Source organism: Mytilus edulis, chromosome 2 (genome assembly GCF_963676685.1).
Source record: "Mytilus edulis chromosome 2, xbMytEdul2.2, whole genome shotgun sequence".
NCBI classification, from domain to species: domain Eukaryota; kingdom Metazoa; phylum Mollusca; class Bivalvia; order Mytilida; family Mytilidae; genus Mytilus; species Mytilus edulis.
Window position 1 is genome coordinate 62730378 of NC_092345.1, and position 26151 is coordinate 62756528.

The window sequence follows — 26151 nt, forward strand, 5'->3', positions numbered from 1 at the left end:
AGAGTAGGCAGATCCTGCTCCACATGTGGAAAACATATCACATGTAAGAAACAGTTTTCTCGGTCAGTACTTTCCATTGACTTATTCCATTTAAAATACGTCTACCTTTGAAGTTTACCATGAGAATGTTCCAGACCTTCGAAGGAAAACTTTAAAAAGGTTAAGCTAAATTTAAATGATAGATGTGTAAATCTAGTTGGACAACATAACGATATGATAGATTTTACACAAGCTAGCTTGATTTTGTCAACTTGGTTAGAAATTATCATATAATCACTGTAAACATTAATAGAGTAGTCATCGAAATGTGTTTAAGATAGCAAGATAGGCATATATTCACACGATTTAACTCATTCTAGATACATTCACTGATAACACGGATCAACGACAAGTGCGAGGTTAACTAAATAGAGAATATTGGGCAAAAAATAAAGAACAGAAAATGGGCAATTTTTTTTTAGAGAAAAAACGAGAATAATGGGTGCAAAAATATAAAGAATGACTGCAAAAACTTAAGAACTGGGTAATAATATGAAATAAAGTTAACCATTATTTTTTAAGATAAATGATTACATAAATAATGAGCGAAAAAAATATAAAAAATATATAGGAATGAATTAAGCACCACCCATCCATATCATCAAGTACCTTTAAATAGTCAACGATTCACAACATAATTTCGATCAGCTGCAATCGTAACATGTTAACAGCCCTACTAATGTTATGTATTTTGTACATGTGTTTCGTTTAAAATCTCTTTTTGGTAGTTTGGTTTTTGTTTTAAAAATGGTATCTAAATGAATACCAAATTATAAAAAAAAATGAAATAACCACTGTCTTGTATCTGGATTCTTTGCATTTTTATGTCATTTTTTAGCTTAAAAAAATTACTTTCATTCTTTAAAATTCTAATGAAAATGCTTTTTTTCTGTAGTCTACATGTAGAATTTATGCCTTTTTGGGGGGCAGTGGCTATTTGACCGGCACCGGCAAAATAGTAAATTTAATACATTAATGAAACATTAATAATATTAATACAATCATTATTAAATATATTTTTTCTAAAATATATATATAAAAAAGTTGATTTTGATATCTGTTAGTGTAAAATCTATACTGAGTTTAACTTTGAATATCCTGCCATGTGATAAAAATAGTGCTATGTAAAACTGCATCATAACAAGAACTATCTTTAAAAAAGATATCCGACGTATTTAAATTTGAGTATATGTTTAAAACTATCATTTCGATAACCTTCAGAAGCACAATGACTTCATGATGCAGGACCTCTTTAATTAAATCTCCATCTGAATGTAACTACAAGAAGGCGATTGCAGTGCACCGAAAACCTGCATAGTTTGACACAATTTGTCCTTGGTGGCAACGCCCGTTGACTACCTTCATCTTGTGAACAACAATGCTCTAACTATTTAAAAATCAATGAATTAACAACAAAAGAACGTTACAAATTGTTTTGTGAATATGCGATTATATTTAAATAAGCGATTTACCATTTAAATAACGTGTTCTCTGTTTTTGTTCAGTATTCTCGGTCCTCGTATCTTTTTGTTTACATTCACCAAAACCCCGCGGAAATCTCACATGTGTAGGTGCGTTCTAAAAGTCATGTACGTTCGTACAACAAAGTAAACATTAAAAATTATATTTAATTGTCCCGAATAAACAGCTGTCATGGATGCAAAGAGCTATTGGAGAAACAATTATTTTAATAAAAATATAAATCTTTGTAAGATCTAGTTCAAATATTTATAGTTTTTCACTTGCTTTCCATCACGATATAATTAACGAGACGTTTTTTCAAACACAACCAAATCACCCACCATGACAGAATTTTCTCCAATCACAGAAAGGATTTTTCGAGCATGCGTATTCTGTTGCCATAGTTATAAGCGTCCTTAAGTTCAAAGGGCACAAACCGAAACTATACCGACTACGTCGGAAAAAAGACAATATCAAAACTTGTTTGCTATGAATTTTAAATAGAAGGATGATTTAACATTTGCAATTGTTATTATAAAACCATTGTTTTGCCTTTCAAAGTTGTTTCATTCTAGCACATGATAAATGTTGTTACTCCAGACAGGAACTACACATTACACTGTCTTCCTTTGAATCAGCGGCATGTGTACATATGTATATAGGATTTTTTTTTCTCTTTAAATACGCTCTGCATAACTTCCCATGCATCTTTTTGACAAAATTTGTTCATCAGATCAATGTTTATAATTGAGTCCAAACAAGAGGCACTTAAAAAGTCAGGTCTTGTTTCAACTTGTTCCTTGGTTATTAAAATGTTATTAACAGAGTTTTTTGCTAATTCTAATATAAGGAATCCATTTTCTTTGGAACTTTTCTTATGAAATGGCAAACTTGACAAATTATTACTTTTTTTTATCAGCTTTTTTGGAAGTCCAATGTCATTTGGGCCTTAATTTCTGCTTTTGTTTTAATGTAGACTTTATAAATATTAAAGTTTTATTCCAACTCTGATATTTATATTCAGGTGAATCATTTGAGAATGCTGTAACAGTTTTCTTTTGAAATATACCACTTGTCTTAAGGTTTGTACTAAGTCATATACAGGTACATGATGGATTTTTTCATATTTTTTTTTTAAATGAATTATTAATTTAGATATTTAATTATTATTCTTACATTTTGATTCCAGTGAGACGTTTTTTTTTATGATTTTGATTTATTACTTAGCTTTTTAATTCTCTACTAAGCACATTTTATGATCAATCAACCGTTTTATTCAGTGCCGGCAAAATAGCCTTTTTTCTATTTTGCCGGCGCCGGCTAAATAGCAATTATTTGCTATTTTACCGTTGCCGGTCAAATAGCCACTGCCTTTTTTTTATTTGCCACATTTACTTTTGTTGCACCCCATTATTCTACTTTGTGTTGTTTATTTATTTATTTATTATTTTTTTATTTTTTTGCTCATTTTTCGCTGTTCTTTATTTTTCCTCTCCATATATATATCCTATATTCTGTACACCCCATTCAGACCCTTAATAAATATCTAAAATTCAGTCCGTTGTGTATATATGTAAGTCAATATCGGTAACTGGTCACATTTTGAAATTCCGGAAGTAGAAAAGGAGAAGATAACTGAAATGTAAAGATTTGCCAAGCTGGCGATCCGGGTTGATAAATAAGAAATGTCCTCCTTATATGCTTACGATGACATTTATTAGGTATGAATAGGCAGAAAAAAATATACATTTATTTTGTAAAAGTAATTTAATGTAAAGACTTTGTATCGTCAATTTCATGATTCAATGAACTGATATTGATAAATATTTAAATTTTCCATATTTCCTCAAAAACTGCAAGTAGTATGTATACATTTTATTTTAAAGTCGTCTCTTATGTACAATCAACATAAGTCATGAGCTTAAACGAACTCGTTAAAGCAACTTTAAATATAACATGTAACTTCATAGTGTTGTAAAAGCAATCACCGTGTGCGCCACATTTTTAGAATGAAGCGCTTCCACGCTTCATACAAAATGTACTTCGGTCAACGCTTTTACACCCCAATAAAGTTATAAAAAGAAGCATTCAATTCTTAAATAAATACAAGTACATATACAAAAAATGTAAACATTAAACTGTTTGCACATACAACAGTGATCCGCCATGTGTCTAAGTGTCTGGTGATTTTGTGCATTATCTGATTTCTTCATATCCACAATGCAGTAATCAGGAAGGATGTGCACCATGCGCCTGTAGCGAATATCGACCAGAAATGAAGCATAGAGTGACTTATGTAAGCGCCCTCGCGGTGCATGATATTTTTCACTTCGTTTCGATACGTTTAGATATCATCAGATGGATTTCAGATTGTGTTTCGTGCCGCCATGTGTGTGTAGACAGATTGTGTAATGTTCCTCCAATGATAAGAGCACCTATATATTTTTGGAATGTCTCACGTGTTTTCCTATGGAAATAATAGAACCATGGGGTGTAACTGATTACCCAAAAAATGTAATTAACCATCATTCATGATATGATTTTTTACAACTTTAAATTTGTGAAATTTGGCTAGTACAGACGAGATTTGTCTATAATTATTATCTTTTAAGTTAGTTCAGCTTGCTATTATTTCGATTGAAAAAATCCAAAGCCTTTTTAGCTCACCTGGCCCAAAGGGCCAAGTGAGCTTTTCTCATCACTTGGCGTCCGTTGTCGTCGTCCGTCGTTAACTTTTACAAAAATCTTCTCCTCTGAAACTACTGGGCCAAATCTAACCAAACTTGGCCACAATCATCATTGGGGTATCTAGTTTTAAAAAATGTGTCTGGTGACCCGGGTTACCAACCAAGATGGCTGCCATGGCTAAAAATAGAACATAGGAGTAAAATGCAGTTTTTTGCTTATTACTCAAAAACCAAATCATTTAGAGCAAATCTGACATGAGTTAAATTGTAGTTAAATTGTTTATCAGGTCAAGATCTATCTGCCCTGAAATTTTCAGATGAATTGGACAACTTGTTGTTTGGTTGCTGCCCCTGAATTGGTAATTTTATGGAAATTTTGCTGTTTTTGGTTATTATCTTGAAGATTATTATAGATAGAGATAAACTGTAAACAGCAATAATGTTCAGCAAAGTAAGATTTACAAATAAGTTAGCATGACCAAAATGGTCAGTTGACCCCTTTAGGAGTTATTGCTCTTTATAGTCAATTTTTAACCATTTTTCGTAAATCTTAGTTATCTTTTACAAAAATCTTCTCCTCTGAAACTACTGGGCCAAATTAATCCAAACTTGGCCACAATCATCTTTGGGGTATCTAGTTTAAAAAATGTGTCTGATGACCCGGCCATTCAACCAAGACGGCTGATATGGCTAAAAATAGAACATAGGGGTAAAATGTAGTTTTTGGCTTATAACTCAAAAACGAAAGCATTTAGAGCAAATCTGACATGCTATAAAAATTGTTCATCAGGTCAAGATCTATCTGCTCTGGAATTTACAGATGAATCGGACAACCCGTTGTTGAGTTGCTGTCCCTGAATAGGTGATTTTAATGAAATTTTGCTGTTTTTGGTTATTATCTTGAATATTATTATATAGATAGAGATAAACTGTTAACAGCAATAATGTACAGCAAAGTAAGACCTGAAAATAAGTCAACATGACCAAAATGGTCAATTGACCACCTAAGGAGTTATTGTCCTTTATAGTCAATTTTTAACGATTTTCATAAAATTTGTTAATTTTTACTAACATTTTCCACTGAAACTACTGGGCCAAGTTCATTATAATAATTGTAAGCAGCAAGAATGTTCAGTAAAGTAAGATGTACAAACACATCACCATCACCAAAACACAATTTTGTCATGAATCCATCTCAGTGTTCTCCCCAGGCCTTTAAAGGACCACGGGCCCGCGATGTATAATTTTCTACCGTGGTGGTATCGTTCTTGCCGCGATGTATAATTTTTCACCGTGGTGCTAAAATTTTCGGTAAAAAAAATCATAACGGTAAACCTTCCCGTGTGGTATAAAATTTCAGATGAAAATTGACCAGTTCAAACCAGTTCAATCCAGTTCTGACAACGAAGATTGCTTACACCACGTGATCGATTTACCTTTTGAGGTTAACCTTGATGATTGGATTTAATCGATGTACATGATTCTTGTGTTTTAATTGATTAAGAGATCATAACTTAATCATCACAGACTTATGAGACTTTTGAGGGACAAGCAGACATTTGTTAATAAACTCTATTACTCCAGACTTTGGTCATAAATGATTTGCGTATTTTTAAAACGTGAGTTACTTCCCCTGATTTAGCTTATTACAAAAATGTGCTCCTAAAATATTATCCATCATTTAAAATAGAAATAAAGTACAAATTGAATGCAAAATTATGTAAGGATGTTACCTCAAGGATAAAAACTTTCTTTGAATATACCAACAAAAATATATTGCAAATTATTTTTGACAATCATACTTTTATTAAAGCACAGACATATTATATTAAATATGTAGTATATCCATTTATACTTCTATTGACCGTGTAAGGGCTGTATAGCCAGTCAAGGTCGTTAAAAACTTCCATTTCATTTGATGTATACTGATTTATAGTTGAGTAGTATTAAAGAAGAGTAATGAATAACTTTTACAAAATAAATTTACAATGATTGGAATTTAGCTAGACATGACATCCTTTCACGAGTGTCCACATAGATAATACAAGTATACTTTTCATGTCTATCATGAAATAACACAATAATGATTTTAACAACAATTTTATTGGTCTAAAAGAATCATGTCTAAAGCTATGGAAAATAGTATTTAATTTACTAAAGGTTCTACATTAAAATTTAATCTTGTTTAAAGTTAATTGTTATGGTGTAATCTAACAAAAATGAGGAATGTGTAGTGTAACTATACAAGTATCAGGACAAAATTGGCTTGATCAAAGTATAAAAAGTGACTAGTTTAAAGACTATTAGTGCTTTCTGTTATTTATTCTTAAAAGATATTAAAGTATACAAACTGTTTGATTTACTTTATTTTTACCAGTATTTTTTTTTTACCCAAAGTCTACATAACACAGTAAACAAAACAAAAGACAAAAAGGTAATGGCACAAAAACTAACAAGAAGAAAAAATAAGCGATGCAACGCGACATGACATATTGTACAAATCATTTCGACACGCATTACCCTGGTGCTATCCCAAAATCCTGGGGAGAACACTGCATCTGTGTCCTTTGTTTCATATTCACATAGACCAAGGTGAGCGACACAGGCTCTTTAGAGCCTCTAGTTATGAATATAGTTTTTGTCTCCATAAAAGGTGACTAACTGTCGGAAATAATGATTACTCTCATTTAAGGGGTTGTTCCAAACCTTTTGAATAGATTTCTTCATAATGACAGTTTTCTTTTGTAGACCATCGTAAATGAAGAAGTTGAGAAATAAAACTATGCTTGAAACACGTGTGTCACTGACACATGTATGTGAACGACTTTAAAATAACCACTCAAATCATATATCTATATTAAAGTCAAAGGATAAAGTTAAAATCAGAGATTGTTATTGCTTTAGAACATTATTCGCCATAATAACAGTTTCCTTTTCTAGACTATCATTAAGAGAAGGAGAGGAGAGGAGCAAGGTTTGGCGGTATTCACCCCACACCCCCAGTATTTATCGCCCTGGACAATACATGTATTCCAGAAGTGGTTAATACTGGCAAATACTGGTCAATTGAAATTTTCATTGTTGTTTTTATTATTAATTGAAGTAAAAACTTGATAAAAAGTCAAATACATTTAAACTTTAATCTTTATGCATGTTTTTTTTCATTTATAACACTTATTCTTACTGATTTAATATTTAGTAACATGTACTATGAATTGTGATATTTCATACTTTAGATATATAAAAATTGACATGTTATACTTCAAAGTTTATAAATCAATATATTTTTTATTTAAAATTTATGATTTTACAGGAAATTAGAATAAAAGTAATAAAACTACAGGTAAATGAAGTTACATGTATCTTTTTACTTATTACCTGATTGCCAGGTGTGAAAATTTAATTACTAAAACAACAGCCCCCAATAAATGTTGACAGTACATGGGTTGAAAGTAATAAAACAGATATTTGAAGACTCTCTTATAAACAATAAAATACCTCCTGCATTTTTAACTGTGTGACAAAAACCGTCTTTATGCTGGAAATGGAAAGTTTGAACAGTGTTGAAGCAGGGACAAAACAGTTTTTTTCATCTTTTTATTATAATATTGTGTATACTTATTTATCAATGTAAATTAAATCACTGTTTATTAAGAATTGACAATAGAAATAAAAATAAAAAGCATAAAAAATGATTTAAACTCTTACTGTATTCCATTATTAATAGTAATTGACCAGGTAGAGAGTGTTTATTTGTAGTAATGACCACTTAAAATTTCAGTCGACCAGTATTTGCCAGTATTTCCCGGTAATTACCTGTATTTACCACTGGCATGGTCAATACTAGTATTAACCACTTTTTTGCCAACCTTGAGAAGAGGTGTCCAAATTTTGCTTCAAACACGTGGGTCGCAAAGTGGTAAATCCTTTATGTGAAATGTGACAGACGTCATTTAACCATATCATTTTGCCAAACAATACAATCAACACCTTTATTAATTAGTCCTTTGTTGTCAATAGTTATAAAATGCAATCTGTTGATTATTGATTTTCTGTCAAAATCTTAACAAGTTGATCAAGGTGAATTAGGAGTATTGTCTGATTAGGTAAAGTCAGAGAACCTCGAAAAAAAGTAAACAAGATGGATGAAAATAAATCGTTATACATATTTCTTTCGCCAATGACGATTTTTGAACGTCACAATCATTATTTTTTCGCAAATTGTGAAAATGGCGACCGCCAGCGGAAACCCTGGCTCTAGCTGAACTTTATTTCGTTCATAGCATAAAATTCTACCTGTATTTTAAAATGGCATGCACAAAATTAACAGACATTTGAAGAGCTGTCAAAACAAGGAATTACTTAATATTGGACAAGGGCTTCCAAAATGGCCATATTGTCCAGACTTGACCTAAAAATTATATATTTTTAACTTGTTGTGTCAGACATCTAATGCAGGTTTGCAATTTTAAAATACATTTAGTTCTGAAGTTTATGCAATCTATTTTATTTTTGACCTGACCTTTTGCCTTAAACAGCAACACATTTCTGGTCATAAAAGAGACTTTTAAATGAGGAATAATTACCATCAAAAACAAACCCTACTTTATTAACCTATCAACATAAGTTTACATTGGGAAGCATGCCTCAAAACCCTTTTAGTTGATTCTGCTAGAATTAGGTGATTGATGAAATTTTCTTGGATTACATGTAGTTAAAATATTTTTAAATAGTAAAATCTAATGACATGTTATTTGCTAGTCCATAGGACTAGTGGCTTATAATGATTTTTGGATCAGGTAGTTTTGAACAGATATATCATGTTAAGGAGGGGTATTTGCGAAAAATACCAGTCGAGAGAATGTTAAATTTCACGAGCCGTAAGGCGAGGGAAATTCATTCTCAAGACTGGTATTTTTCGCAAATACCCCTCAATAACATGATATATCTGTTTAATTACACCGAATGTTAATGTACTAAAACGCATTGATGATCGTGACGTTACAAGCGTCCAGTCGGATAGAGTATTTTTTGGCAAATACCACGGCAGAGAGGGTAAAAAAGGCATATCCTTTTAGCAAATACCCCGGCGGCGTTAAAAATGAACGATATTCATTTGATAACAGTAAATTGGTGAAAAATACACTGACTATTAACCAATCAAAACCCCGGATTCTTACATAAGGTGTAATTAGGTATAAAATTGATTTATGACATATGATTTCAAAACTAATTATCTAGAAGTTGTTTTATAAGGAGGGACACTTTCAGGCATGCTATGATATATATTATTAGAATACAACAAATGATTTTTCCAGCACTATGTCTATCACCCTTTAATTTATGTTTTTTTGGGGACCAGGGAGAGGGAGTGAAGATATACAATGTAGGAAACAGCTTGTCTGAAAACATTACCATGCGAAGGAATTTTTATTTTGTTTATCCAGATACAATGTATAGAAACTTAGAATGTTTTACCCTTTTCATAACAACTTCTTTTACTTGTTTACATCTACAAATGTACAAGAGACTTTGTACATTGTGGGATCCCTGTATGAAGATGTGCAAATCAATTTAGCTTTTGATACTGTAATTATGCCCCTATCAACCTATACATTTTTACATAACTGACCTTGTCATCACAATTCTTGCACCATTGTTTATGGTATCAAAATAAAACTTCAATCCACAACGCAAAGGATATTAGTGCAGCTTAGTGGACAGTTTTAAATGTAGTTTATACATTTTTATAATTACACTATATGCATTTCATCTCTTTTTGTAGCCATATACACAATTAGCAATGTTTGCCAAATTGAAAAAGAAAATAGAAGAGCAGGATGGAGGTGCTGGAGATGGAAACAGAACATTAAGTCCTCTGAAAGGTAAACAGAGAATTATTCACACAATGTTGTAAATCTTCTTGCTCATTGCATTGAAAGTCACAAAATGTCTCTCCTTCCTTAATGGGGCATTACATATGTAGTTGCAAAATTCATATACACTGATTATCATCAAAATATTATGAAGTGCTTCACTAAATGTAACAATCATTCACAGATATAGTAAAATGCAAGTGGAGGATCAAGTAATTTTTATAAGAGGGGTCCCACTGACTGACTATTTGGGGGCCAGCTCCAGTTATGCTTCAGTGATTCCCTATATAATCACAAAAGACATAAACTTTCTCAACAAACAACAAGTTGTTACTAAGCAAACCGTCTAATTAGTGAATGAAAAATTTCTTTGGAGATTACAGAAATTATCATGTCCTCACTATTACATAAAGATGATAAATTCAGAGGGAAGCAAGCCTGTGCACATTTTCAATGACAATTTTATGTTGAAAAATATTTCAAGAAACTGATTATGACAAAATATTGATTACTACCTAGGAGTATATAAAGGATTGGTTCTGGACTATTCTTATATCATACAAGTCTATTTAATCTCCAGAGTAGTGTCAAGTCCTAGGATCCTGAAACACAAAGTCTGACATGACATAAACTGAAACCTGTTTGACCAAAATTGCAGAATGGGAATAGGTCACAAAATTTTCTGATCAAAGATTATGTCATTTCATTGAGATTGTGGTGTTCTGTCAAAGGCAGTTATTGCTTGCCAATGAATTACATTCACTATTGAATAAAATATTGTTATGCCTTTACAAATACTTTTTTTTTCCATATCAATTTGTAGGAACCTCATCAGTGCAAAGTCCTTCATGGAAAGATCATCGTGGATATGAATCCGATAGTTCTAGTTCTGCTTTACAGTCTCCTACACCGTTTGGTGCTTCACGAGAAGATGTGAGTATAGATTATATCGATCTGTATGAAAAGGCTAAAACAAATAATGCATGTGTTTCCGCTTACATTCTGAAAAAAAACCAGAGTTGGTAGGTAGACAATTTCATTTTATTTTACAATCATTTTTTAGCTGGTTACTTCTAGGGAATCAGTCTGATTTTAACAGTGCTTGTTCTAGAATGTGTCATAGTGGGCACTAAAAATAAGTGTAGGTAGGGTTAGTGCTAGTGTATTACTTTGTTTGGCTTAAGATGCATTCGTTGATATTTTGCAACAGGTGATTAACTACAAAATGACATAACATTAGTCTACACTCCTGCAAAAAAAATGTTTCAGTTATATAATATTATTCTATAACAAGACTTCACTGAAGCAAATAGTTATAAACATGTACAGAAAGTAGGTTGTAGTTTTATTGCTTTTGCTTCTAGCTTCGAGATCCAGGTGGTTCAAGAGAAGAAATTCTTGCATCCTTGCTAAAAAGAACAGAACAATGTAAAAAATTTGAAGGAAAAATAACTGGTAAGAAATAAACTACATATATATTAAGATAATAATTTCTGCATTAGTTTTTAACCAAGATGTAGAAAACGGAAATTATATTTTATGTATAGTACCAGTTCTCTCCACAGAACTTCAATTCAATTTCAATTTTAGTATATTATATGTTATAGAGAGCATTAGTTTTAAAAGAAATGCATGATTTACTAAGTACCAAATATGCAATTTGCCTAAAATATTGAATATCGAATGAAACGTAATACAGAAAAAATAAAAAAAATATATGTAGCATTTAATTAGACAGACTTACAGGATTTCAATGTAGATCTACAGGTATAAAATGGGAAGTTTTTGTACTGCATATATTGTAAATTAAAAAATGGTATGAAAACATTGAGATAATATCTCAATTTTACAGCAGTCTGAAACTAATGTATAATGCAGTGTGTGATATTTTCATTGATTTTATTTGTTAGTTAAATAAATCTTGTATACTCATATCTTAACTAAACATATATGTACAATGTATAAGAGAAGTGATTGGTAAATCAAAACTATATATTTTACACTAGTTGTACTTTGTCTCATATGGTCCACGAAAGACTTGTATGTAAAGACATATTCATAAAGGAGCATTGTCACCCTCCATGAGATGGTACAAGAAAATATTTAAGGAAGGACTGTAATATTTTTTCTTTTCCTGAAGAAATAACATAAAAAATTTGGTGCACACTGAATAACATGCACAGCAGGTTATTTAACAGTGTGCACCACATTTTTTATGTTAATTCGAATAGACAGAAAAAATATTACAGTCATTTCTTAGAATTTAATTCTAAATTCCATTTTAAACCGAAGAAAACCATGATAAAACGTTGATGACATCACGGTCACATGACTAAATTATGTCTATGGGCTGATATCAAAATAACGTCAGCCAATCAGAAGACGTGTTATATCCAAAATTAAATTATTATTAAATATTCCTGTATGATAAGTTTATTTTATATCTTATTTCATTGGTTAACATCATGGCAACCAATAAGTTTATACATAAGCAGTACAAACCCATTTTGTGATTTGAGGTGTGAAAATTCATGCAAGGAATTACTTTTTCACACTTTTTATGCCCCCACCATAGCAGAGAGAGAATTTGATTTTGCTCTTGTCTGTCTGTACGTCCCAAAGTTGGTTTCCATTCTCCAACTTTAGTTTGCCTCAACTAAATGTTATGAAACTTATACAAAATGCGTATTACCACAAAACCCAGATCAAGTTTGAATTTTGGTGGCATCATTTTAATGGCTCCAGAGTTATGATCCTTAACAAATGGAAAAAATAATTGTTTTGTAGAGATTGCAGTGTTTGCATGCATAAAAAAAATGAAACAATTATTAGAAATTATTTTATCTTTTTTACTGCTTTTTCATACATTTGTATATGTTTATGAATTTAGCAATTGCTTTCTTTTGTAGAATATGCTGCAATAATAAAGGAGAAAAACAAAAATATAGAAAAACTAGAATCATCATTACAGAGTCAAGAAGCAGGTTAATTATTTACTTCATTCTATTTTTACTTTGGGTTTTTGTATGCATATTATTATGGATTCATTATAATTCAAACCAATTGTGTTGAGTTTTGTGGGAACAGGTTAACCACCAATTCAAATGTTCACCAAATTACAGAGTTTCTATAGTCTTTGTATGCAGAGATTGGCAAAACCACAAAATCAAATAACTATGAAAATGCAAGTTTTCCTCAAGCCTCTAAAATTGATAACCACAAAAATAAATACACAGTATACTGTGGATTCATTTATTTTCGTGGGTACCAATTTTCGTGGATTGTGGAATCCTTGCATTTTCTTGGATATGTGATTTTGTGGTTCTGGCAAAGTCTGAATACACCTTTATAGAAATTTATATTTTGTTGAACATTTAAATTTGTAGTTCACCTGTACCCACGAAACCCAAGAAAATTGGCATCTGATGAATAATAATGAATCCACGGTACTATAAATAAGAGGACATAGTAATCCAGTTTTTCTGGCCATATTTTGCATGTTGTTACTCATCAACAACATTGACCAACTTTCTTTTCAATCATGACACTGAATATAATTGTACCTGAATTGTTGTGTATAAAAAAGATTGGAATTTCTTAAGATTTTTCTACTTATAGCATTTGGCTGAATGTTAAAAAAAATTGATTGGTATTTGTAAATCCCTACTACAGGCCTGAGTGCCAGAGGATGTATCAAAAACAATTCTACCACCACAGGAAGTGACCAGATACATTCTTACCACCAGAGGATATGATGAAAAAAGTTTATACTAACAATTTTTCAACTGAAAGACCAAATATACAAACATGTCAAAGTTTTCATTCACTTCGCTTCACTGATTTTGCATTTGACATTTAATGGGGTAGAATAAATAAAGATCTGTAACAGATAAATGAATCCAAGTGACTAAAAAAAGAAAGTTGAGGTATATCATGGAATTAAATGATTTTAAATTTTGAATAAAAGAATAAATGTTTCAAAAAGATTTAACTTTATTAATTAACCTGCATATGTAGCAGAAATAAACAAGCTTTTCATTTGAACTTTCAGGTCATGAACAGAAGATAAATGAATTAAAGGAGCAAAATCAGATGAACCAATCAAAGATGGCTGAAACGTTTTCATTTTCTTTAAAGAAGAAAGATGAGGTAAGTTAGGGAATTGCACCTTCCACTAGGGGAGGTAAGTTGTTAGGGATTTGCACCTTCCACTAGGGGAGGTAAGTTGTAAGAGAATTGCACCTTCCCCTAGGGGAGGTAAGTTGTTAGAGAATTGCACCTTCCACTAGGAAATGTCTGTTACAGCATGCAATTACTGACATTTTGTGTTGCTCTATGCCTGTTGATCAATGTAATTTTCAGTGTTATCCTTTCATGGCATTCATATTCAAAATACATCTTTCCCTCAGTTCTAAAATAGAATTTAAAAGGTTTTTTGTTGTTGTTTCAAACAAATCTAACTCTATCGATTAACCATCTATCTGCATTTCAATTAATTGCTGAAAAACCAAACAAATGTCTTCTATGGAAGACTCACACCAAAGTTACACCTATACCTGCAACAATATGAAAAGCTTTATTTCAAATTACCTCCAGATATATCAGTTCAACTATTTCCAAATGTTTAATTCATGAATTTCTGTGTAGGAAAAAGACGAGTTATGGGCAAAAATAACAGAATATGAAGAATACAAAGATAAATTGTATAAACAAGAGGAGGAAAAAGAAGAACTTCAAGGACTGGCAACACAAGAGCTGGCCAAGATTAAACATTTGGTAAATACTCTTAACAATGTTGATCTTTGTAGTAGAAAGACTCTGCCATAAAGGAATACAATATAGAGGTTACTTGATATGTCACTAAGAAAAATACTAAATATTGAATATTCTGATTACAAAAAAATGCATGGCCCATTAATTACTACAGGAAATGTAAAGAATCTTTCCATAAGAATTCCTATAAATAGAAATGATTTTGAAATCAGAATGATTTATTAAATCAGAAGATTACTTGTACAGTGTACTTGGTGGATTAGGAGTTTTGTAGATAATCTGTAGGGAATAGAAGAAGAGCAATTCCTTGTCCAAAAGTCAGAAATCAAAACCATTTTTATTTGTATGAATATGTTGTGCAATTATTCTAAAAGAAATCAAGTCCTTTAAACCTAGAAATAAAAGATGATTCACAATAAGATATTGAGGACTCTGTACTGCATCATAGCTTAACAAGAAGAAACTAAATATTTTGTGCAAAATTAAACCATTTTAACTTTATAATGTCATGTTTGTGCATTCCTGTTGCCTAGTCTCTTTTAAAACAATTGTTTGTATGTAAGAAAATACAGTATTTGGGTTTTGTAGCTCTGTTGTATTGTTTTTAAACTTCTTTATTGTTATTCACAGCTTTTTCTTTTTATAAACTATTCATTAACAAATATTTAGATTGAATTCTATTTGTGTTCTAGCTCTTGAATACTGAAGAAGAATTGACAAGAGTTAAAAATGAGTTAAAGGAGACCCAATCTTGTTTAGATGTAGCAGAGAGCACTGTAAAAGATTTAGAAAACAAAATGACAGATCTGGAGGAAGATAGAAAACATGTAACACTTCAAAGGTTTGCTTATTTACAGTCATGCTTAATGCAAAAAAAAACATTTATTTAAGGAAGGACTGTAATATTTTTTCTGTCTATGAAGAAATAACATAAAAAATTTGGTGCACACTGAATAACACGTGTAGCGGGTTATTTAGCAGTGTGCACCACATTATTTATGTTATTTCGAATAGACAGAAAAAATATTACAGTCATTTCTTATAATTTAATTCTAAATTCCATTTTAAACCGTAGAAAACCATGAAAAAACGTTGATGACGTCACGGTCACATGACTAAATCATGTCTATGGGTTCATAACAAAATAATGTCAGCCAATCAGAAGAAGCGTTACATCCAAAATTAAATTTTTAATCTATAAAGTCCCTTATCTATATAACATAGGTATATATAAAAAATGACAACAACACTTTACAAATTTCATACGTCTGACGCACTTTTTATACGACCGCAAAATTTGAAAAATTTTTCGTCGTATATTGCTATCACGTTGGCGTCGGCGTCGTCGTCGTCGTCGTCGTCGTCGGCGTCGTCGTCGTCGTCGTCGTCGTCGTCGTCCTGCGTCCGAATACTTTTAGTTTTCGCACTCTAACTTTAGTAAAAGTGAATGGAAATCTATGAAATTTTAACACAAGGTTTATGACCACAAAAGGAAGGTTGGTATTGATTTTGGGAGTTTTGGTCCCAACATTTTAGGAATTAGGGGCCAAAAAGGGCCCAAATAAGCATTTTCTTGGTTTTCGCACTATAACTTTAGTTTAAGTTAATAGAAATCTATGAAATTTTGACACAAGGTTTATGACCACAAAAGAACGGATGGGATTGATTTTGGGAGTTTTGATTTCAACAGTTTAGGAATTAGGGGCCAAAAAAGGGCTCAAATAAGCATTATTCTTGGTTTTCGCACAATAACTTTAGTTTAAGTAAATAGAAATCAATTAAATTTAAACACAATGTTAATGACTACAAAAGGAAGGTTGGTATTGATTTTGGGAGTTTTGGTCCCAACAGTTTAGGAATTAGGGGCCAAAAAGGGACCCAAATAAGCATTTTTCTTGGTTTTCGCACCATAACGTTAGTATAAGTAAATAGAAATCTATGAAATTTAAACACAAGGTTTATGACCATAAAAGGAAGGTTGGTATTGATTTTGGGAGTTTTGGTCCCAACAGAATAAGGGGCCCAAAGGGTCCAAAATTAAACTTTGTTTGATTTCATCAAAATTGAATAATTGGGGTTCTTTGATATGCCGAATCTAACTGTCATGACTGTGTATGTAGATTCTTAACCTTTGGTCCCGTTTTTCAAATTGGTCTACATTAAGGTCCAAAGGGTCCAAAATTAAACTTAGTTTGATTTTGACAAAAAATGAATCAGTTAGGTTCTTTGATATGCTGAATCTAAAAATGTACTTAGATTCTTGATTATTGGCCCAGTTTTCAAGTTGGTCCAAATCGGGGTCCAAAATTAAACTTTGTTTGATTTCATCAAAAATTGAATAAATGGGGTTCTTTGATATACCAAATCTAACTGTGTATGTAGATTCTTCATTTTTGGTCCTGTTTTCAAATTGGTCTACACTAAAGTCCAAAGGGTCCAAAATTAAACTTAGTCTGATTTTAACAAAAATTGAAATCTTGGGGTTCTTTGAAATGCTGAATCCAAAAATGTACTTAGATTTTTTATTATGGTTTTCAAGTTGGTCCAAATCAGGATCCAAAATTATTATATTAAGTATTGTGCAATAGCAAGTCTTTTCAATTGCACAGTATTGCGCAATGGCAAGAAATATCTAATTGCACAATATTGTGAAATAGCAAATTTTTTTTTAATTAGAGTTATCTTTCTTTGTTCAGAATAGTAAGCAAGAAATATCTAATTGCAAAATATTGTGCAATAGCAAGATTTTTTTTAATTGGAGTTATCTTTCTTTGTCCAGAATCAACTTAAATCTTTGTTATATACAATATACAATGTATATTCACTTTTTACTACCAACTGATAAATTAAAATAATCTTTACCATTCAGTGATAACAAGCAGTTTTTTTACATCTTAATATTTTATGATGTATTTAAATGAGTAGTTATTGTTGCAAACTCCATTAGAAATTTTAATTGAGATTAGTTTTGGAATAAGGGAAAGGGGAATGTGATTAAAAAAATGGGTTCAATTTTTCTCATTTGAAATTTCATAAATAAAAAAGAAAATTTCTTCAAACATTTTTTTGAGAGGATTAATATTCAACAGCATAGTGAATTGCTCTAAGAGAAAACAAAAATTTTAAGTTCATTAGAACACATTCATTCTGTGTCAGAAACCTATGCTGTGTCAACTATTTAATCACAATCCAAATCTAGAGCTGAATCCAGCTTGAATGTTGTGTCCATACTTGCCCCAACTGTTCAGGGTTCAACCTCTGCGGTCGTATAAAGCTACGCCCTGCGGAGCATCTGGTCTGGATTTATCTTCATCAAGTATGCTAAAAGCCAAATATTTTAAATCTAAGGAAGTATAAGAACTGAAACAGTTGAAGAGCTCTATAACCAAAAAGACCCCAAAAATAGCCAAATCCATCTATTATACATATTTTCACCTCTTTTGTATGTTTAATTCACTTATGAAATTGGGTTATATCGTGCAAATATTGATGATGTAAAATTTCAAAACACACACAGGAAAATCAAGTTTATAAACACACAAATAACAAATGAAAATATTATATATATTTTTTTAGTAGAAATATGCTAAATATGTCCAAAATATACAAGAAACTGAAATAATTTTTATGCTGGGACTTCCATTTAAAAGATACGGTAATATTTTTTTGAATATGTTCATACTGATTTTTTCAGTGATAAACTAACAGAGGAAAACAGAATTTTGTCAAAGATGATAAGCAGTCTATCTAAAGAGAAAGAAAAATTAAAAGAAGAAAGTGATTTAAACCAGAAAGTATTAAATGAGGTATGACAATAACATTAACTTGGCTGTTAGATTAACCCTTTCAACGCTACACAAAATATAGAAAAATGGCTGCTGCTGCTGCATTTTTTTTGCGTTCATTCGTTAGAACAGTATATTCCTTTCAGACTGCTGTATCTTTTTTATTATAAGAGATACAGAGAAAATTATTGCATGAAAAATGCTCAGGAGAGTATGAACTGTAATGTAAGGCAGTTATTTCATTAAAATTTTTATCAGGTTACCTGCATTTTCAGGTAATTAACAGGTAAAATGTGTAATTTATTACATTTGTGTTGAAATTTGAATAAAAACTACTTTTAGTCTTCATCTATTTTGTTGTTTTATCTGCCATATAATAAAGAAGACAACAATTGCTCGATTCCGTAGCGTATTGCACCATACACAACGTATTATGTAATCGTGGCACAAATCAGTGGCTCCGTCCTCAAAATTTTCAGTCAACCTCTGTTTTTCCCCCTTTTTCTACGTCTCGTAATGATCGATCAAATCATATTTCCCACACCAATTGAATGTAATAAACACATTGAGATAACAAGAAACCTTTTAACTCATCCTCATTGTCAGTTTTGCCATAGAAATGCTGAAACATTTCCATATTTACAGCTTCGTTTCCAATTTTCACCATTTGCATTTGTCAAAATATTTGTTTTTATTTTCCGTCAATTTTCCTTCTGCTGCATGATTTTACAATAAAAATTGCCGGGATTTCAAGCGCAAATGAGACCTTGTATATCCTCGATTCATGCAAGGAAAAATTAGAGAGGACCCGAATGAAAACGGAATGGTTTAAGAGTCCTTATGAAAAATCCATTGTCATCGCGGCATATGCCGTGAATAGCAGTGGAGGACGGCGTATGTCATCGCAGCATATGCCGTGTATAGCATTGAAAGGGTTAAGGTAAAATATATTGCACTAGAAACTGATATAGAATTTTTGTACTTTATCTAATTTGTTAGACTCATACATATAGAAATCATAACACAAGCAAATAAAGTTAAAGGAACATATACATTAGACTGAAAATGGATCCATTAGCTAAATACCAAAATCATTGACAGTACAGCATTTTCTGGGGAAATTAACACCACAAAGCCATTATCTTCATGTCACATAGAAAATAATACATGGCAAAATCTGTATCATATGCCATATCATCCTGAGATACCAATATCAGCCCGAGGGCCTTTAGGCCCAAGGGATGATATTGGTTGAGGGTGATAAGGCATGTGATACGGATTTTGCCATGTTTTATACCTTTATTATATATTTCAACAGGAGAGTATATATAAACTACTTCCCTAGCACCTGGGTTACCCTCAGTTCTACTTTTATCTTGTTTTAAAGCTTTAAAAGAACTACTAAATTACTCATCCTGCACCTGGATTACCTTACAATTTGCGTGCTGTTGTTTTAATATTATTTTTTTATTGTAACTGTGTGTGTGTTTTGTATGGTATTTCATTGAGTTCTGTAAGTTGCATTTCAAGTGACACAAATTATGAAAACTTGACGTTTGTAAAGTCACATGCAAAACACTGACGTCATTCAATAAATTGCGTCACACCAGCAAAACCCATTTTAAGGATAAACATTTCTTGAGAAGCTTGCATAAATTAAAACAGCCTTCATGTAAAAATGAAGAAAAAAATTAGTAGGGGTGTGATCAAATATTCAAAACTACTGTGTTAACTTCTAAATATATGATAAATATATTATATTTATTGTAAGCTAGGGGTTTACTAAATGAGTCTGATTAAATTTACTAACCTGAGTCTGATGAAACTTACACTTGTGTAATTGTAAAAATGTATAGAAGATAAAATTCGAATTTATTCAAACTTGTCCTATGTTATTAGGATTACATGTACAAAGTTCACAATTATATGATATTTTTGCAGAAGTGTGCAGTTTTATCAACAGTAGAAGAAAAGAAAATAGATATAGAAAATCAATATCAAACTCTTCAATATAATTATGATACTCATAAAACTAAGGTAATGTAGATTTTAGTTAGAGAAAGAAGCTAATGATAGAACATATATTTTGAATATTCAGCAACTACTTCTTGTTTAGGTATTCATTTATTTGTAAATAAACTAAATTGTAAAGAAAGGCATACTTGCCATTGATTTATGGTAAATATACTTCAAAATAACAATTCATTTCCCCACAAACTATGAAAATTAACACACATGTTATAAGGTTTTTACAACTGTATATTTTAAGAATATAGAATTAAGGTACAACTTAGTGTCTATCTAAGCAGCATTGCTTATACTCAAGAATAAAAGTCACTAAAAAATGACAAAGAACAATTTACTCATTAACCTTCTCTACAAATATTGACACTTCTTCAGTATTTTAACTTTTAGTGAAAGGTTGCCAGGTTAATTGAACTCTAACTACCTCAAGGATATAAAAACTGTTATTATTATGTATCCATATTTGACCAAAAGAAATCATTCAGAATACTATTTCATTTTTCAGACAAATAAACTTATAGAGGAAAAAGATGAACATATAGAACAGTTAAAAGAAAGAATACATGTACTAGAACAGAGGTTTCAGGGCCAGGGTTTATCAGGAGATGACAGGGTATCAGCTTTAGAATCAGAGGTCAGTACAAATACATGAAGTGTCAGGTTCTGTAAACTGAAACTGTAAAATATCAAATGCAACTCACAATTGAGATTTTTTTGACAGAATAATTATAGTACGGTCAATATAATTGACATCACTACTGCAAGGATTCGGAAATTTTTTCACCTAATTTCGGTCATTTTGGGATAACTTAAAAGTTGGTGCCCTTTTTCAAACAAAGATTGTGTGTATGCTCATACAGTCATACTCGTAGCATTAACGAACTTGTTTTTAACTGTTGCATCGCATTTACTTCAGAAATTTCCCTACCATTTCCCTTAAAATCGATCTTGAGCAATAAAAGGAAGGCAACAGTTTAAAAATAAAATGATTTTAATGACTCAAAACGATAAATTTCTCAAACTTCGCTTACGTTTCTTTCGATTTTGAAGCCAAAATTATAACCGGATGTTTTACGACAATAGTAAAACGACCAATTCCAGACTCATTTTCCGGGATTAGTTTTGTTTATCAAATTCACAGGAAATCGTCGGCTTTTTAACTGTTTTACCTTTAATAGTGTTTGAATATTAATTATAATAGTTGGACTTGTTTAATTTAGCATGAAATCATTTTTAATTTACGATTTAGTGTCTAATTTGCGGAATAGAATTTCAAGTATGCGTATTAGTAAACAAAGCACGTGTGATTGTAGTGAAACAATATTTTGTTCTACGTAAATTAATTTAATTTTAAATCAGAATTGACAATTGTCTAAGCTGAGAAAAGTAATAAAATAATGCAGACAGTTGTTATGAACTTTTAATTTCTTTAAAATATTAGTTCTGAGCTCGTGATCAATAAAAAAATTAATTAAAAACACAGGTAAAGAGATTAGCGATCATTAGCCAATATTTCCCAGAGGCATTACTATAGTTATTAGGAGGGCCCTCAGGATTATAACACTTTACTTGAGTGGCAGTTTTATTACAGGAAAAGGATAACAAACAAAAAATAAGTTCAAAATGGCGATTTAGACCATGTTAGAAACTCGATCTCAACGAAATGACATTGAATGACCGAAATTATTTCTGTAAAAAAATAAAATTTGTCCTAAATCCCAATTACTCATTTAGGACAAAATACTTTCAGTTTAGGTCAAGACTGGCATATATGACCGTTTCCGGACCCTTGCACTACTGTTTAGGTAAAGACTTTTCTAAGAGCTGATATTATTATAAATTTACTGAAATTCTTTGCAATCACCGACAGTTGATCCTTATAAGAGATGTTGAAAAGTAATTCAATTTTAAAATCAGACCTAAAGGAATTTAAATGAAGATAAGAACTAATATTGTCTTTCAAAGGAATTTATTTAGATAAACATTATTGTTTTGCCAAACATTGAAGCTGTGGTGATAGTGATGACACATAGGGATCACTTCTGACATCTTGTGGAACTATCTCATCACATGTTTTGACATCCACAACTTCTTGAAAAATTGCTTGTGCACCTGCTATTAAATTTTTGGTCCATATTTTATTAAAGAATTTGTTATATACAACTACAAGAGTAAATGAATACAAAATAATCGAGTAATTCTGTAAATGATAATAGGAAGTAAGTGCTCTTGTACAAATCTGTCTCCTTTATATCAATTTGTTGATTTGCAACTTCTTGAAAACAGCAGGATATATTTCAAGTAAACTTTCACAGATTCTTGGAGGGGGGCATTTTTAAAAAAAAAAATTTTTTTTATTCATCATGGACAGGCATTTACATATATTATCTATAGTGGCACATCATAAAGGAAGCAAGAAAAATAAACATTATCAAGCAAATGAGAGTAAACAAAAATAGAAATAATAATACGATATGATATGTCATTTCAGATGTCATACATTTTTAGAAGTAAATACATTTATTTTTTACGTCTTATTAGAATTTATTTATGAATGAAAAGCTACCATCTCCTAGAGTACCAAAAAGTAATAAATAACTTAGAGTTTTCTTATTATTTTAGAGAGACTGTTTAGAGAAAAAATTGGAGGAATGTAGAGAACAACTCTCAGAAATTAAATCAACTTGGAGTGATAAAATATCCCATTTGGAGGAACAGGTATGGTGTAAAGAAATACTTATATAATAAAATTGTGTTTTCTGCTAAACCTCACAGTATCAAGTCAATAAAGCATGTTTAAATTATTCTCATTATAAGTAGACTGAAATCTAGGGCATAAAACCACTAGAAAAAATAGATCCATGCTTTTGTATTTCAGCAAGGAATTTTGTCTGTCTTTTACACATGATTGATATTGTGACCAGTTTTATTATACTATTCTGACATGATATTCTTAAGAACATATGATACAGAGGAGATCTCACATGGATTTTCCCTTAAATCCCACAATGTCAATTTTGAAATGCACTCTCTGTAAATGAACAAATATATACCTTCATGGTTTACTTTTTGAGTTATTTCAGTTTGATCATGACTTCTGATAGATTAAAATAAGATTCAACCTAAAAAAAAAACTTTAAAAAAACAACTCATCTATGAAATTACATAATTATGAAAATAATTATAATTAAAGTATTATTTCTTTGTTAGATTTCCCATCTTAATGCCAAAATGGTTGAAGATAGTGATGAACTTTCTAGAAGTGAGCAGAATGCAGAAAGTACTAGAGAGAGTTATCAGTCACAAGTAAGAATAGATAATCATTGTTTATTGTGCAACAACACAACAAAAACTTTCCACAACACATATTGTTGTATTATGTCTACAGAGGAATGAAATTTCAGGCTTTATTTTACATGTAACCTATTGTTTCTTATTTGATGGCGAAATCAGAGTATTTCATTTCAATCATCGTGACCCAAGTATTGATGTAATTTTTTATATATTCAAAACAATATAAGAAAAATGTTACATCTTGATTTGAATTTAGTTTATAGTTCTTTTGATTGTACAGCTGCAATATAGCCTTTTTGTGCTAATGCGGCTTTAATCATACCTAAATCAATTTATAAATTTTAAAATATATATAATGGATGGTTTATATAAGTAAATTAAGTATAAAACAATTCAACAAGACCAGCCATTCTTTATTTGAGTATCTAAAAATTTTCTAGCTTTTAAGATAAATTCTTTTCATTTATACATTTATTCATTATAGAGCATAAGTAAAAGAAGTTGTGCAGTTTATTTAAGGTGGTACCTAACACTACAGGGAGATAACTCTGTAAAATCGGATAAATGTTTTAATTACGTTGTGTTGTTAAGGGAATATTAAGCTTCTCAATGAACAAAATTAGTGTTTCTCAAACTGCTATATAACTGCTGGAATTTTTCTGAGTAATTGGTTGGTTCAAATTTTTTGAAATTTTTATATTTTTGTCAAAGGGTCAAAGTAAATATTATGTCAAAATTTTATGAAAATTAAGCGAGCCAAAAATTTTAGTCAAGGTACCACCTTAAGAAATATCAAATAAGACTTTTAAAGTATGTTCTTGCCTTAAGACTGTTATCACTGAAATAATAAATATGTATGTTAGCTAGTGATTATACTAGATGTATGTTTCATTATAATAAGTTATTTTGATTGGCTAACACCAAGCTTCCGCGATTTATACAAAACGTACTTTGGTCAATGCTTTAACACCCAAATAAATTTACAAAAAAGCATTCAATTCATAAATGAGCAAACTATCATGACATTCTAAATTTTTCTCATCATATTTTTTTTATAATTTAAAGCTAACACAGTTACAAACAAAACTAGAGGATGCTGAACATAAATGTGAAGAAAACTGGGATCTTCTCAACAAAAAAGAAAAACAGTTTGAGAAAGAGGTACCTTTAGAGTTGAAGATATAAGTAACATTAATAAATGTCCTGTCAAGTTATTAGAAACAATATTTTATATTGCACAATATATCACTTTGCTTGAGAACGATGAGAAACTTTATTTGAGGTGAAGAAACATGGATTATACACTGAAAATCTTTTAGAATTTTCACATTCAATATAGAATACTGTTTAAGATTATTTTATAAATTTAGTCTTTGCCTTTCATTAGTTATTGAATTATGTTTGTAAACTATAATATACTTATTTTTAGAAACACAATTTGGAAACAGAACTGAATAAGCAACACTTTGAAAAGATGGATTTAGAAACTCAACTTGTATCTAAAATTACCTCCCTTGAATCACAGTTAATGTCTGAAAAACAGGCAAAAGAACATGAAAAATTACTACTGGAGCAAAAAATAGTAAGAAATAATAACTGTTCATTACTATAATTCTTTTTAGTTTCATGACATAATGAACATATTTTCTACATTTTTCAGACATTTCATTTTTTTTCATGAAGATCTGTAGTTTATTTAAGAGTGAATTGTCTGAAAAGTGGCTTAACAGATCTAGATTGATATCAGTCAAATGTCTGCACGTTAATGGATATTACAATGAGAAAAGTGTCAGAAAAACATACAAAACTATTTGTTTATATAAATTAATCTAGTTGAAGTGGTACAGAATGTCCGATTAGGTATTTTCCATTTTGGAAAAGATACTGACATTTCATTATTAACTTTGACTTTTACTTTCACTTTCATTTTAATGTTGTTAAACCAATAATTGTGACGTTATGTCTCGTTAACCTTTTGTAAATTGAAACCCCATATGAACCCCATTTTATGTTCTTCAGCACTAGTTACTTATCATTAAATTGTCCTGAAAACGAAACATGTTGACCAGAATAAAACATTTCCTTGTAGTAATCCAGGATGTTGTTGCCTTTTTATAGTTTTATTTTAAAAGTTCAACAGTTCAAAAGTGGGCAATAAAAGGCTGTCATCACATCCTATGTTACAATCATGATACAGAAAATAACTCAAAT

At 30.7% G+C, this 26151-nt stretch overlaps 2 protein-coding genes across 2 annotated transcripts in view; both read left to right on the top strand.

The window, feature by feature from the left end:
• The window catches only part of LOC139512619 (nose resistant to fluoxetine protein 6-like), a 499632-nt gene that overhangs the window by 403512 nt on the left and 69969 nt on the right, over window positions 1–26151 (top strand). The window lies entirely within an intron of this gene.
• LOC139512604 (golgin subfamily A member 1-like) overlaps window positions 3098–26151 on the top strand; it is a 32764-nt gene continuing 9710 nt past the window's right edge. Inside the window, exons 1-15 of the mRNA XM_071300328.1 lie at window positions 3098–3221; window positions 9973–10072; window positions 10887–10996; window positions 11428–11518; window positions 12973–13047; window positions 14115–14212; window positions 14711–14839; window positions 15529–15677; window positions 18531–18642; window positions 20563–20658; window positions 21152–21280; window positions 23269–23364; window positions 23857–23952; window positions 25006–25101; window positions 25370–25522. Coding sequence (XP_071156429.1) covers window positions 9991–10072; window positions 10887–10996; window positions 11428–11518; window positions 12973–13047; window positions 14115–14212; window positions 14711–14839; window positions 15529–15677; window positions 18531–18642; window positions 20563–20658; window positions 21152–21280; window positions 23269–23364; window positions 23857–23952; window positions 25006–25101; window positions 25370–25522 — 1512 coding nt within the window. The 5' untranslated portion in view covers window positions 3098–3221; window positions 9973–9990. The remainder of the gene's footprint in view (window positions 3222–9972; window positions 10073–10886; window positions 10997–11427; window positions 11519–12972; window positions 13048–14114; window positions 14213–14710; window positions 14840–15528; window positions 15678–18530; window positions 18643–20562; window positions 20659–21151; window positions 21281–23268; window positions 23365–23856; window positions 23953–25005; window positions 25102–25369; window positions 25523–26151) is intronic.